General features: G+C 54.3%; 5 protein-coding genes across 5 annotated transcripts; 4 read left to right on the top strand and 1 right to left on the bottom strand.

Moving 5' to 3' along the window:
- Window positions 1-409: 409 nt before the first annotated feature.
- Window positions 410-2900, top strand: PG994_003614 (DNA repair and recombination protein pif1; the record flags this gene model as incomplete). The annotated part of the gene is made up of 4 exons (XM_066855023.1): window positions 410-1012; window positions 1062-1890; window positions 1944-2153; window positions 2224-2900. The coding sequence occupies 4 exons, from the start codon at window positions 410-412 to the stop codon at window positions 2898-2900; spliced, it is 2319 nt and encodes a 772-aa protein (XP_066719301.1).
- A 739-nt stretch (window positions 2901-3639) lies between these two features.
- On the top strand, window positions 3640-6034 carry PG994_003615 (uncharacterized protein; the record flags this gene model as incomplete). The annotated part of the gene is made up of 4 exons (XM_066855024.1): window positions 3640-3757; window positions 3831-4173; window positions 4212-4644; window positions 4685-6034. 4 exons carry the CDS (start codon window positions 3640-3642, stop codon window positions 6032-6034), a joined length of 2244 nt encoding a protein of 747 aa, XP_066719302.1.
- Window positions 6035-7522: 1488 nt separating this feature from the next.
- Window positions 7523-7865, top strand: PG994_003616 (uncharacterized protein; the record flags this gene model as incomplete). The annotated part of the gene is given in 2 exon segments (XM_066855025.1): window positions 7523-7633; window positions 7650-7865. 2 exon segments carry the CDS (start codon window positions 7523-7525, stop codon window positions 7863-7865), a joined length of 327 nt encoding a protein of 108 aa, XP_066719303.1.
- Window positions 7866-8845: 980 nt separating this feature from the next.
- Window positions 8846-10542, bottom strand: PG994_003617 (uncharacterized protein; the record flags this gene model as incomplete). Its single annotated transcript, XM_066855026.1, has 3 exons — window positions 8846-9861; window positions 9918-10247; window positions 10305-10542. The coding sequence occupies 3 exons, from the start codon at window positions 10540-10542 to the stop codon at window positions 8846-8848; spliced, it is 1584 nt and encodes a 527-aa protein (XP_066719304.1).
- A 704-nt stretch (window positions 10543-11246) lies between these two features.
- On the top strand, window positions 11247-13387 carry PG994_003618 (Ophiobolin F synthase; the record flags this gene model as incomplete). The annotated part of the gene is made up of 3 exons (XM_066855027.1): window positions 11247-11535; window positions 11601-11892; window positions 11947-13387. 3 exons carry the CDS (start codon window positions 11247-11249, stop codon window positions 13385-13387), a joined length of 2022 nt encoding a protein of 673 aa, XP_066719305.1.
- Between the last annotated feature and the right edge of the window lie 294 nt (window positions 13388-13681).

Here is a 13681-nt window from a genome sequence, read left to right on the forward strand (position 1 = left end):
AAGATACGCTGTTACCCAACTGTAACTGCATTTGAGCACAGACCATCTGAGCTGCCCAATCCACCCACCTAATTGGCCCCCCTCTGCGTGTACCACTAGATTATCAGTTTACGCGCTCCACGAAACGCGATTTGCGCTGAGTGCCACCTAAAATCGGTTCGATGACCCGGGCGCAGACCCAGACTCAAAACATTGAGTGGTCGACCGATCACCACAACACCCTCTCTACGACAAGGGAAACAGCTGCATGCTATCGACCGTCCTCCGTAGTCTCCTGCCTTCAAGACCCTTACTCGCGTGCCGGAACCCGGTGGTGTCTGTCGCTTCACAGCAACGAGCGCTTGGTTGTGCCTTCTCGAGGCATGCATGCAGATGCACTACATCTTCTAGACCACTAGAAGCCAACACCATGTTCAAGCGGGCGCACGACAAGTTCCAGGCCTCAGCGCCGCCCGTGTCGCAAGCCCGATCTGGCAAACCGGATCTCTCCAAGCAGATGTACCACTCGAGCAGCCCGCGCGATGGCAACATCGTCGACTTGGTCAGCAGTAGCCAAAGCCGTGGTACGTCAGGTGCGAGTGTAGGGTCTTCGAAGGCACCTGGTCAAAATCAACTACAACCGAGGTCGAGTAGTTCCCTGTCTAGATCCAACACTGGGTCATCTGTGACCAGTTATACCAAGCCTTCCGACGGCTTCGCCACTCTCTATAGCAAAGCCGACTCGTTCAAGGAAGAGCCCACCACCCAGCAAACAGGCTCGTTTGGTGGTGTCGCTATTGACTCTGTCTATATAGCCGAGGACGACTTCAGCGACGATGACGACCTGGAGTTAGACTATGCTTGCCCATCCGCCCTCCCGAGTCTGCCGCCACCTCCCAAGCCCACCAAGCAAATACCCGAGTCCCCAGTATCTGCCCCGTCTACAAGCCAGGTACCGATACCGGTGGACCTCTTCTCCAGAGGCCCATCGCTTCCCTCCTCAAGCAACAAATCATCTCCCGCCGAAACGCCAGTCTCCTGACGGTCTCGTTCCCGAACAGCCCATTAAAAAGAAACGGCAGCTACCAAAGCACTGGGGTGCGACCAAGGAAGAATCGATTGACCTTGATGCAGCTGCGGAGAAAGGTACCGCATTGGTGGCCACCCCAGCACCAAAGCCCAAAGACAAGCCCATATTATGGGACACGACCCAAAGTGCAATCAAGGACAAAAGGGCGCAATTTAGAAACAAGACCAAGAAATCGGAGACCGAAGGCTCCGTCGCGCTGGATGATGTCCGGCCTGCCCTTGATTCCCACACGACCAAGAAGAATGCCGCGATCTCGCTCAGTTCGGAGCAACGTCAGGTCCTTGACTTGGTCATTGGACATAATCAAAGCGTCTTCTTCACTGGTCCTGCCGGAACAGGAAAGTCTGTTCTAATGCGAGCCATCATCGAAGAGCTCAAGAAAAAGTGGGTGCGTGATCCGGAGCGAGTGAGTGTCACGGCGTCCACGGGACTGGCGGCGTGTAATATCGGAGGACAGACCCTGCACAGTTTTGCTGGAATCGGTCTGGGCAAAGAGGACGTGCCTACGCTGGTCAAGAAGATCCGCCGCAACCAGAAGGCCAAGAATCGTTGGCTGCGTACCAAGACCCTCGTCATTGATGAAGTTTCCATGGTAGACGGTGATCTTTTCGACAAGCTGGCTCAGATTGCCCGGACTATACGAAACAATGGACGACCTTGGGGAGGCATACAACTCGTTATAACAGGCGATTTCTTTCAATTACCCCCAGTGCCAGACAAACAGAAACGAGATGTCAGGTTTGCATTTGAAGCAGCGACCTGGACCACGTCCATCGACCATACTATTGGTCTAACGCAGGTTTTCCGTCAACGGGATCCAGGTAATATGCCCTTACAAAACTTATACAGATGACAGAGGCTAACATCCAAATAGAATTCGCCAATATGCTCAACGAGATGCGGTTGGGTAGAATCAGCGAACAAACGGTGCAGACTTTCAAACAGCTTGCCAGGCCCCTGACTTTCGACGACGGCCTGGATGTGACGGAACTATTCCCTACGCGACAGGAGGTCGATAGATCAAACGAACAGCGGCTACGCAATCTACCAGGTGCAACCCAAAGATTCGACTCGACAGACACAGGTCATCCCGATATCCGAGACAGACTACTCGAAAATATGATGGCGCCAAAGGCCATTGAGTTGAGAAAAAGGAGCTCAGGTTATGCTGATCAAGAATCTTGATGATACACTGGTTAACGGCTCACTGGGCAAGGTGAAGGGCTTCATGTGTGAAGCTGCATTCGAAATTTGGAGTGGAGACGGAGCTGGATCTGGGGACGAGGAAGATTCGGAAGCTCGCTCCAAGAAGAAGATCAAGGCTTTCAGTCGAGATCCTGAGTCGACCAAGGATCTGAAGGAGTACCCGGTTGTCCAGTTCAAATGTGTTGATGGTACTCACCGGACCCTATTGATGCTCCCCGAAGACTGGAAGGTGGAGCTTCCCAACGGCGAAATCCAAGCCCAACGGAAGCAGGTACCCCTGATTCTTGCCTGGGCTCTCCCGATCCATAAGGCGCAGGGCCAAACATTGGAGAGAGTCAAGGTCGATCTGGGCAAGGTCTTTGAGAAGGGACAAGCGTATGTGGCGCTCAGTCGTGCCACAAGTAAGCACGGCCTGCAGGTACTACGGTTCGACAAGAACAGGGTCATGGCGCATCCACGCGTGATCCAGTTCTATAACAAACTGTACAGCGTGGAATCGGCCATCAAGAAGAAACCAACACCGTCACTGGCGGATTTCACTTCCCGGGGCCGTTTGGAGTCCAAAAGCAGGGGGATCATTAATATAGACGACGACGAAGAAGCCATGGCGGCGGCATACGGTTAAGGTAAGAGCGCATTGCAGGTCCAGTGCAAAACACGACTACAGTGGCCAGAATATACCCAGCATAGGGACGGAGTTTTTGAGACGGAGCGAAACTGCCCGGGTTGACGAATACACTGAGGTTAGCGACGAGATATCTGGGGTGCAAGTCGATACGACGTTGCCTGATAGTGGGTTGTTAGTAATCATCATATGCTCCGGCTGCGACAGCCGCGGGCAGTAATGGAACTGATGTAGATGTAACGAATATATTCTCCAAGTATACCACTCAACTGAACAGACTACCTAGGTACTTCAAGTAGCCTGTCAGCTCTATCATGTGGCCGATTACTGAGACTGAAGCTAAAACCATTTGCTGATTAATTGGTAGTGGTTAGTGGTCTGGAGTGCAGAGGGGAGAGAAGCTAGGCAGCGACCGGGGTTCTTTACTTACATTTTATCGATAAGCAGCACAGCAAGTGGCAGACGCTAAAGTTGCCAAGTCCCCCCTCCATTGCCTGGAGAACCTTGAAACCCACGTTCAAAAGGTTTGATAAGCTCCAAAGATAAATTAAAAGTGACTACTCGTACCTTACTGAACCTCCAGTACCACCCTCGCTGGCCTGCAATCCCTCCAGTCTTGGTCAAGTCGATCAACCACCATCCCATCCCACCCTCGAGTCCATCAGTCAATCTGTAAATTCGGCACATGCACATCTCTTGACCATTCTCCCTCTCCCTCTTCTTCCCCAAACCGCCCACCATGGCCGAGCAGTTTTTGGGAATGCGTATGACGGTGATCCTGAACAACCCCAAGGATTTGACATTGGTGGGCACTATCTATTCCATCGTTCCCAACCAACTGCTGGCCCTCCACCAAGGTACGCACAGTTAATTTCCATTCCGGTGACATCCCTTTCTTTGCATGAGGGCCGCTGACACATCCTTGCGCAGTCCATGTCTTGACCACCGGCCAGCATTACCCGACCTTGGAGCTGAACCCAGCTTTAATCAAGGACATCAGAGAGGCGCCACAGCAGTCGTACAACGAACAGCCACCGCCAAATACGGCTCCTCCTGTTGCTGCTGCAGCCCCGGCACCCCCAAAGTCCTCCAACGCGAGTTTCCAAGACCCGGCCATCATCAACATCGGCAGAAGACCGACTTCGATCCGTCATGACGAAAATCGCAACCCCCAACCCCCTAATACCAGCGAAAAGCGCGATCCCCGCCCATCGTCTCGCCTCGCCCAGCACGATCTTCTGGTTCCAGTCCAGCCAAGCGACATGATACCGCAGTCCTGGAGACAACACCTCTGGCAAGAGAACTAAACAGGCTGACGATCGTTGCCAACGCCAGCAATGCTGCCCTGGGGAAGTCACCTGCCGTGGGAGACGACCTGGATCAGAACGATACGACCGAGGACGAAGCGCTCAATGCCACGCCCACCGCCCCTCAGGTTGTAGATGGGCTATCAACTGCCAAAAGCAAGAAATCTCGGCAACGACAACGTAGGGGTGGTCGTAACGGGAACCGCAAGAATGACGGGGATGCCACACCCACCTCAAGCGCGAAGCCTACTGAGCAAGGCCCCGGATGGCGTCAGACTCCCATACTGCAATCCACCAAGTCTTTCCAGCCTTTCGCGTCTCTTAAGAAGAGCCAGAAGGGCCGTCAACCGCCAAACGCCGACAATGGTTGGGCCTCAGAGGATGTGACTGACGTTCAGGAGGCCGGGGACTTCGATTTCGAGGGGAAGCTTGGCCAAGTTCGATAAGCGGACCATATTCGATGAAATGCGCCAACAGGATAAAGTCGCTGACGATGAGCGTCTCGTGTCCCACAACCGGTTACCGCGACCCAAGCCAGGAACTGCCGGTGGCAAGAACCTACACTATACGGAGAACGTCCTGGATGTGCCGTCGCCCACGCCGAAGCTCAAGGAGACACCCGACGACTTCTGGAAAAGTGAGGCTGATGATGCAACCGTTAACGGTGGTGAAAAGCAAATGAGTGGGCGGGAAGGAAGCGGCCGCAATTCTCGTATGCGGGGCGACTCACGAATGTCCAACTCAAGGCGATCCCAGTCACGTAAGGCGAGTGCCAGTGCAATACAAGGCATAGGAGGACCAAGTCGGGGCAACTCCAATGTAAGACATCCCGCCGACAACCTTGCACACCAGGTGCATTTCCGCACGCCTTCCGGGATGCGCAGGAGTACTAACACTGAAAAGCAACCAATCCCGACGATAAGTGGAGAGGGATTCTACGCCGTGCCTTTGAATCGACGCATAGAGACGGTAACACATCTCCAGATGTTGAACCTGGAAAACATTGCCCATAACGAGATCGGGTTGAGTGAGGACCTGATGGCCGAGAATGCAGGCCGTAGCGTTGCCGAGGTGGCCTTAACTGCGCTTGGTGATCCTGCCATCAAACTTCGCAACGCCACGGCCTCGCCTCCTAATACGCCCACCATTGTTGTCTTGGCTGGCAACAACAAGTCCGGTAGCCGAGCTATCTCCGCCGCTCGGCATCTACGAAACCGCGGGATCAACGTACTGGTCTGTGTGGTGGGGATTGAGCGTGAAAAGGAACTTATCGAAGAATTTCGACGTCAGATTCGGCTCTTCCGCAACTTTGGCGGCGCTGTATGCTCCAAGGCGCAGCTCTTTGAGAATCTTAGCAAGAACGCTACAAGCTTGGTGGCCTCATCACAGGTGTCTGTTACGCTCATCATCGATGCTCTACTTGGTCTTTCGATCACGTTCGAAGAGCTGCGTCCGAGCGATCAAGCTACGACATACGAGCTGATGGAGTGGGCGAACCGCAACGAGGCTTTCGTCCTCGCTATCGACATCCCCAGCGGCGTAGACCCGACGAAGGGCACTGTCAACGTCATCGACGGCGCCAAGCTGTACGTGCATCCCCGCTACGTAGTCGCTCTGGGTGCTCCCAAGCAAGGACTCCTGAAGGCCGTGGAGATCGGGCAGGATGACGGCGACTTGATGGTGGAGGAGTGGAAGTTCTACCTCGCGGATATCGGACTCGGTGCCAGCATATGGCGAAAAGCTGCGACTAGATTGCGCCGCGGCATCGACTTTGACGACAAATGGGTTCTTGAGATGAAGTACCGGGCTTTGGAAGAACTGAGTTGAAGGCAGATGCCCCGTACGTACAAGGCCTTGGACTGCCCGGGATGGTGGTTTGCCGACACTACGTCACGTCGGACCAATTTGGCTGCGATTTACGGATGAAGAAGATAAGACTGGGAGTTGATGATTTTTGGTGGCATTGCATTATTCTTCATACCCACTGTGCTTGAGCATTTCCAGGAGTTTTACGACTAAGGTAACATAAAATAGGGAGGCGTTTCGGCGCTTTGTCATTAGGGCGACGGTTGGTTAATAAGGGCAACTAGACAGAGTATACCAAGTTTTACGAGTGAATGGTTACAGCGTCTCTTTTCTAGCAAGACGAGAAGGGATTACACGTTATTTATTGTGTATCAATACAGTTCCAACGACTGCCAGGGCAGGACGTGATTCCGACCTGCTGTACATCTATCTGTCCACGAATCACAGCCCGACGAATTAGTGCATTGCGTCCGTATGCCCGATCTTTGGAGAATAGGAGTGCCACGCTTAGGGCATCAGACCCAACACCCCGAAGAAGTGGTCGCGTGGGTCCGTGGCACGGCGCGGCGCCACTGTGTCGAGCTGGTGGCCTCGACGATGCTAATGAAAGTAGCGTCGTCGTAGTCGCAATTCCCCTTCTTCGTCCTCTTTACCAATTATAACAGTAATGCCAGCCGCGACCTGGTTGCGTGGGATAATAAGACGGTATAAGAACGCTAATCCATGTTGGCCAGTTCCTCCGCGGATCTCAGGACAAAGCCGGGGTTTGCTCCGGTCCCACCCGGACACTTTCGCCACTTCAAGACGAACACGCCCGAGAGAGTCCGACTTCATGTATCGGAATAAGTGGCGACTCTCAACAGTGTTTCTGGCTATATCCTAGTAGCTGATACTAACGGCCTCCAATAATAGAATCCGATACCAGCCACCTCTGCGGTTCATGACTTACTCCAGTCAAACCTACAATAGTTGAGTCTTGAAACAATAAGGACGAGCTCTGGAACAGCTGGATGGCTACCTGTAACCCCTGGCTCCCATCTTCCCTATATGATTCAGATTGGTACCAACCAGTTTGGTTAGTAACGTTTAGGTAGATCTTTGTTCTGGTCGCGCATGCCATCCTTACAGGGTTAAATACGGCAGGTTAATGGTATGGGTGTGTGTCAATGCGCTGCTGGCCCAGGCCTTCATGGGCTAATCGAGACGGAGCGACAAGGCCTATGAGACAATCAGGGAGACAACTCCAGCCGGCCTGATTGGACTCCCGGCATTTTGTAGATCAGCGCGCCAGAGACTATCGATACATAGGCCGTTCAGAAGAAATGTATAAAGTGCCACCTGCCGCTTCGCATTGACAGCAGCCTGGAGCTCAGTAACCAGTGTCATCTTCACTGCCAAAGAAAAGAATCATCACTTGGATCATCTGAGTACACGCCGGAAGAACTCCTGGTCTCCCTTCAGATATACTTTCTCTGATTCGCACTCAGCCCAAACCCCAAATCCATCGCCATGCGTTTCCAATCGCTCTTCATGCTCCTCCCCATGATGGGCAGCAGCACCCCTCACCAGCGCCTCGCCCACCGGCGCCACCGGGGTCTCGTCCGCCCCGGCCCTGCTGCTGTTGGCGTCCCGCCAGTCCGGCACGTGTAAATGCCCCGAGCCCGACGGCAAGTTCCCCAACCCCTGCCGCTGCACCCAGTACATGCGTTGCACCAACAACATCCCGATCATCGGCGACTGCAACGTCGGGCAGAAGTACGACTCCGAGCTGGGCCTGTGCGCCCCGGAGCGCATTGCAAAGTGCGCGCCTACGCAGGACTGCTGCTCCTCTTCTTCTTCGTTGTCTTCTTGAAAGTTTGGCTGAGCTGGGGTTCTGTGTCGTGCTGCTGGTTGGTACATGGGCCGTTCAGGGTAGGGAGCTTAGAGAGCGAGGTTAGATGGATATGTTCAAATATTTGGGCCTAAATGCTGTCTACAATACCCTGCTATAATTCAAGATTCCTATGGCATTGTCTTCAAGTGAGCTTTATGGCGGCATTCTTGAACTTTCAGTCGTCCCCTACGCTATGTCTGAGATCACAGCTGCGGCTAGTTCATGGAACTGAACCCCTTTTTACCAACCTCGTTGAGTAGATATTGCTAGATAGGTTATTCTGATTTTGACACCTAACTTATTGGTGATGTTAACCTAATCTAATATATATACATCATATTCCAACACGGGAATATTAACTATAGTTTTAAAGTGGAGTAAAGATACAGATGTTACTTTTAGCCAGTGGCATATTCGTTATCCCTAAAAACCGGAATGGTTATATTTTTTTTTATATGCTGAGAGTGACAACTGAATAGATGTTGACATCAATAAGAATCACACTATTGGACAAGAACCGAGTAATTAGCTTATTCTTGTTACCCAGCTAATCACTTACAAGTAACGTGGTCTGATGGTTTACTCATGCTTGTTTTGGGGGTAGCCCAGTGTTCAACGAAGCAACGAGCATCCTGGTGACATCCTTGGCTTATCTCTGCCACATCTATACCCCTATATCATTTCTCCCGAAAAGCTCCAAATGTAGAACAAGCTGGTTACCTAGCATCTGCGAATCGTAAGCCTGAAAGGCAGAGAATGGATTAATCTACCGTACAAGTGCTTCATTATATCGCAAGCTGTTTGCCATACTGGTCCATTTAATAATACGCGAGCTTAATATGACATGATAATTGTGAGCACTTTCAGCCAAACCCGGTCCCTTTAGCCTGTCAAAGCAAACGAGGGCGACTATAGCTTCCCCATCGCGACTCCGCCTATCAAGCCATCACTTGAGCAAATCACTTAGCTAGCTGATGCACCTTAACCCGCAGTCCCTTGGAGTCCTCCGGCATGACGGGTACGACAGTATCACTGGTGATGACCAAGTCAGCCGCTGACGTCTCAAAAAGCTCCAGCCTGCCGACGTCGTCCTTGCCCCGGACCTCGGCCGTCCCGTACACCCGGAACAGCGCCGCCAGCGTGAGGTAGAGCTCGGCGTACGCCAGGTTGATGCCGAGGCAGGCCCGGCCGCCCTTGCCGAAGGAGACGAGGTAGCGGTCGAGGCGGGGGTTCTCAACCCAGCGCTGCGGCCGGAAGGCGTGCGAGTCGGCGAAGACGCGCTCGTCGTGGTGCACCAGGTTGCTGGTCATACTGAGCGGCGTGCCGGGCGGAATGCGCCACTCGCGCCCGCCGGCCCGGTACACGAGCGTCTCGTCCGGGCAGATGCGGTGCAGCCGGTGCGAGATGGCGTGGCTGAGACGCACGCCCTCCTGTACGACGCCCGTCAGGAAGGGCAGGCGCTCGAGCGCGGCCAGGCTGAGCGGCTGGGCCGGGTCCGGGATCGCGGCCTCGAGCTCGGCTTTCAGCTGGGCCAGGAGGTCCGGCGCCGCCAACGTGAAGTACGTCGACACGCCGAGCGCCCAGGCCGTCGTGATGGTGCCCGCGGCCACGACGACCTCGCCCTCCTGCCAGAGCCGGTCGCTCGACTTGTCGTAGTCAGACAGCTTGCTGTTGAGGATCTCGTGGAAGATGGTGCGCTGGGCCTTCTCGTACGCGTGCGTCTGGTGCGCGCGCTGAATCTCGGCGACCTGGCGCTTGACGTCGGTCTGGAGCTGCGAGTAGGCGCCCATGGCGGGGCTCAGCCGGAGCAGCCACGCGTCCGGCAGTTTGCGGAGCATGTCCATCAGCCACGGGAAGTGCTTCAGCACATGGCCGGATTTGCCGCCCTGCAGCATGGCGTCTCGGAAGGACGGGTCGAAGTCTGGGGCATGGAGACGGTCCTCGCTCCGTCCAAAGGCATAGTACTCGACAATATCTACTTTCGAATTAGTAGGCAAAACTCGACTGCAAGTCGCAAGAGGGATTCCTTACCGTTAGTTAAGGCAGCATAAGCATCGTCCAGCTTCATCGTGGCCCCGCTCGTCGCAAAATCCTGGAGACGTCCAAGCAGAACGGCCATATTCCGGTCAACAAGCGGCTGCAGGGCTCGCACGCTCTGCTTCGAGAAGTACGGCGATAGTGCGGCTCTGCGCACGCGGTGCTCGTCGTGCCCGAGAGTACCAATCAGGCTCTCATCGACGCCGAAGGACCGGGTGATCCAGTCCCACTTGTCGCGCTTGCGACCGCTGCCGGCATAAATCGTGTCATAGAAGTCAGGGTCTACAATATGGATTTCATCCGGGTTGATGCGGATGATAGGCCCTTGATTACAGCTGGTCAGTATGAGCTCTTCAGACTCGGGACAGGACCGGCACTTACCATATTGCTTGTGCAATCGCCCAATCTTGAAGGTATACTCGGGCTCGGCTACCACGTCGTACCAGAATTCATACCAGTACGTCCATGCCGCAAGTTTCGGCCCTGGGAAATTGGCAATTGGACTCAGATAGAGACGGTACACGGTGAGGTACAGTACGTAGAAAATGAAGAATGCGATAAGGGATACCAGAGTCACAGACCCGCTGAGTGCATCGACGGAAAGGATGGATATCGACATATTGAGCCGATTTTTTTGTTTTATTGGGAAGAGATGAGCGGGAACTGAGAAGAACGAAGACCTTGCGGCAGGCTCTTGCAACCTACCAGCAGCTCAGTCACTTACGTCGGAATCCGGCTTCTTGTCAGTAGAAATGCATATATGTTTATGGTATATCAGTATCCAGGCACACGCAAGGGCGCGAAATACTCAACTCCAAAAATCCCGGTGGAGATACTAGCAGCAACTGCGTCACCGTCTTTGACAGGGGGGTGGGCCCGTCAGTTCTGAACTCGGGTCTTCGTGCAACCTTCTTTGCCGGATGTTGTCGGACGCGTACCATGGTGAGCATGCAGGTGGTCAGCGCTATCACACCCGCAGTCTCACATCAGCAATACCAGATTAGCAACACCAAACGGGGAGTGCCGCGTCAGAATGAATGTACGGCACGGGTCTGGATTGTTGGCTCTCTTATCAGCATGTTGTACGTCACATACTTCCGTACACCGCGACCAAGTATCCAGCTTGCTTGCTATGGCGTGATCTGCTAGGTACATCCCCCTTTAGAAATACTAAACGAAACATGAACAGCCTGGCTGGATTCATGTAGATATCTGAAATAGACGAACGGAAGTTGGCTGAGTTTCCCGTGGGTACCTAAAAGGCAAACAGTTACTCTGGACATCACTATTGCAATTTCTGGTCTTGAAAGCAAACTGAACGTCATGGAACCACTATCGTACCAGTCGAGGCTCGTTTCTCCTGACGAAGCCAGCTTGACGGGTTGCTTCACAACGCTACCCGTTCGAATTCATCCCCGAGATGACCTCGCCAACTCTGCAAGCCGCCGCTTTGTAAAAGACTGGGTGAGGGAAATCGGCGACGGCCGTGAGAAGAAAACCCATTTCTCTTTCTCGCCAGTGGGGAACTGGTCTTCTCTCATCTACCCAGAGGCGATTCCGGAGCGGCTGGGCGTATTGGCCTACCTCTCCGACCTAGGCCTGATTCACGACGGTACCATTGCTCCTATATAATCTCCCCTTCACGCATTTGCCACTTTTGCTAATAGGGCTTTTCAGATAAGGGCGAGGGCCTCAGCATTGACGATGCCAAAGCTGAGAACGATGAGCTCCATGCAGCTCTGGATCCAAGCGATCAGCGATCTCTGACCCCCGACTCGAGGGCCATGAAGACCAAGAAGCTTGTCTCACAGTGCATCCTCGAATGCGTGAAGCTTGATCATGAACTTGGTCTGAACATGCTCGCTGCGTTCCGTGATGTCTGGCTGGCGATAAGCGAGAAGAACAGCGACAAGGAAGCCCAGACCATAGAAGAATACTTGCAATACCGCAGCGAAAACGGCGGGATGCTGTAAGCAACAAACCACATTCCTCTCTGAGGTTCCAAGACTAACCAAAGTGACAGCGTCTTCTGGCCCATGCTCCAGTTCAGTCTTGCGATATTCCTCTCGGAGGCAGACTACAAGCTCGTGCAGCCTATTATTGATGCAGCCACGGAAGGACTTCTGTTGGCCAACGACTATTTCAGCTGGGAACGTGAATGCAGAGAACTAGAGGCAGGACATTCCAAGCGGATTGTAAGTGCCGTTGAACTGTTCAGAAGAACAAAGGGCCTTTCAACCGAGGCCGCCAAGAACGAGGTGAAGCTCCGGGTCATCAAGTCAGAGCGCGACTTTTGCCAACGACGTGACGAACTCTACATGGCCCAGCCAGACATACCCTTGAAACTGAAACGATGGATTGATTGCGCCGGCTTTGCTGTCTCAGGAAACCACTACTGGTGCTCTGCTTGCCCAAGGCAGAATGCATGGAAGAACGATGCTCTTGCAAATGGCGTCAATGGTAGCAAGGCCACCAACGGCAGTGTCACCAACGGTACCAAGACCGCCAACGGCAGCGGCGGCGTCAACGGTGCCAACGGCAATGGAAACAAGAGGGGATTCTCACCTAGTACCGAAGACGATGCTCCCACGAAGAGAAGGAGGGACTCGGGCGTCAGCGTACATGAAGGCAGCAGCAGCGACAGCAGCAGGCTCGATAACTACGACACTTCCAGCTATCCGTTTTACACGCCGTCCAATCTTGCTCTGGATGCACCCGCAGACTACATCTCAAGCATGCCTTCCAAAGGCGTCCGAGGCGCCCTTATCGACGCCCTCAACACATGGCTCCACGTGTCTCCGGCCGCGATCAAGCACATCACCTCCGTAGTCAATACGCTGCACAACGCATCCCTCATCCTCGATGATTTGCAGGACAACTCCCCCCTGCGCAGAGGCCTCCCGGCCGCGCATGTCGTCTTCGGGCCGGCCCAGTCGATCAACAGCGCTACCTTCATGTTCGTCCGCGCCGTGGGCGACGTCGCGCAGGGCCTGAGCCCGGCGGCCCTGACGGCCGTGCTCGAGGAGCTCGAGGGCCTCTACCTGGGCCAGAGCTGGGACCTGTACTGGAAGCACAACCTGGCGTGCCCCAGCGAGCCCGAGTACGTCAACATGGTCGACCACAAGACTGGCGGCATGTTCCGGATGCTGCTGCGCATGATGCAGGCCGAGAGTGCGGCGTCAGCAGCCGCAGCTCCTGCGAAGACACAACTGGACTTTGAGCGGCTCACGCTGCTCTTCGGCCGCTTCTTCCAGATCCGCGACGACTACATGAACTTCGGCGACTACGCGACGCAGAAGGGCCTCTGCGAGGACCTGGACGAGGGCAAGTTCTCGTACCCGTCGTCTACTGCCTCGCGCACCACCCGGAGTACCGCGGCCACATCCTCGGCGTCTTCCGGCAGCGCCCGACCGCGGCCACGAGCAACGGGTCGCCGTTATCCAAAGAGTGCAAGGCGCATCTGACGGCATGTCTGAAGAAGTGCGGGGCGTTCGAGAAGACGCTGGACTGCCTGCGGGACCTCGAGCGCGAGCTGGAGCTGGAAATTGACCGACTGGAGCAGCTGGCGGGCGAGGCAAACCCGATGCTTCGCTTGTGCCTCGCCAAGCTCAGTGTCAAGTGAATTGTGAGGTTAGAATAAGCGCGATGATTTTATTGGCGCGGGTTGCTCCGCAGTATTGTTTATCTACTTTAGTTTGTTAGTGTGGGTGAATGCATACCATGAACGACACGTTATCCAGCATGACCAATCAAGTGCC

Source organism: Apiospora phragmitis (genome assembly GCF_038363925.1).
Source record: "Apiospora phragmitis strain CBS 135458 chromosome Unknown utg000004l:1.0-3135199.0:1.0-3139288.0, whole genome shotgun sequence".
NCBI classification, from domain to species: domain Eukaryota; kingdom Fungi; phylum Ascomycota; class Sordariomycetes; order Amphisphaeriales; family Apiosporaceae; genus Apiospora; species Apiospora phragmitis.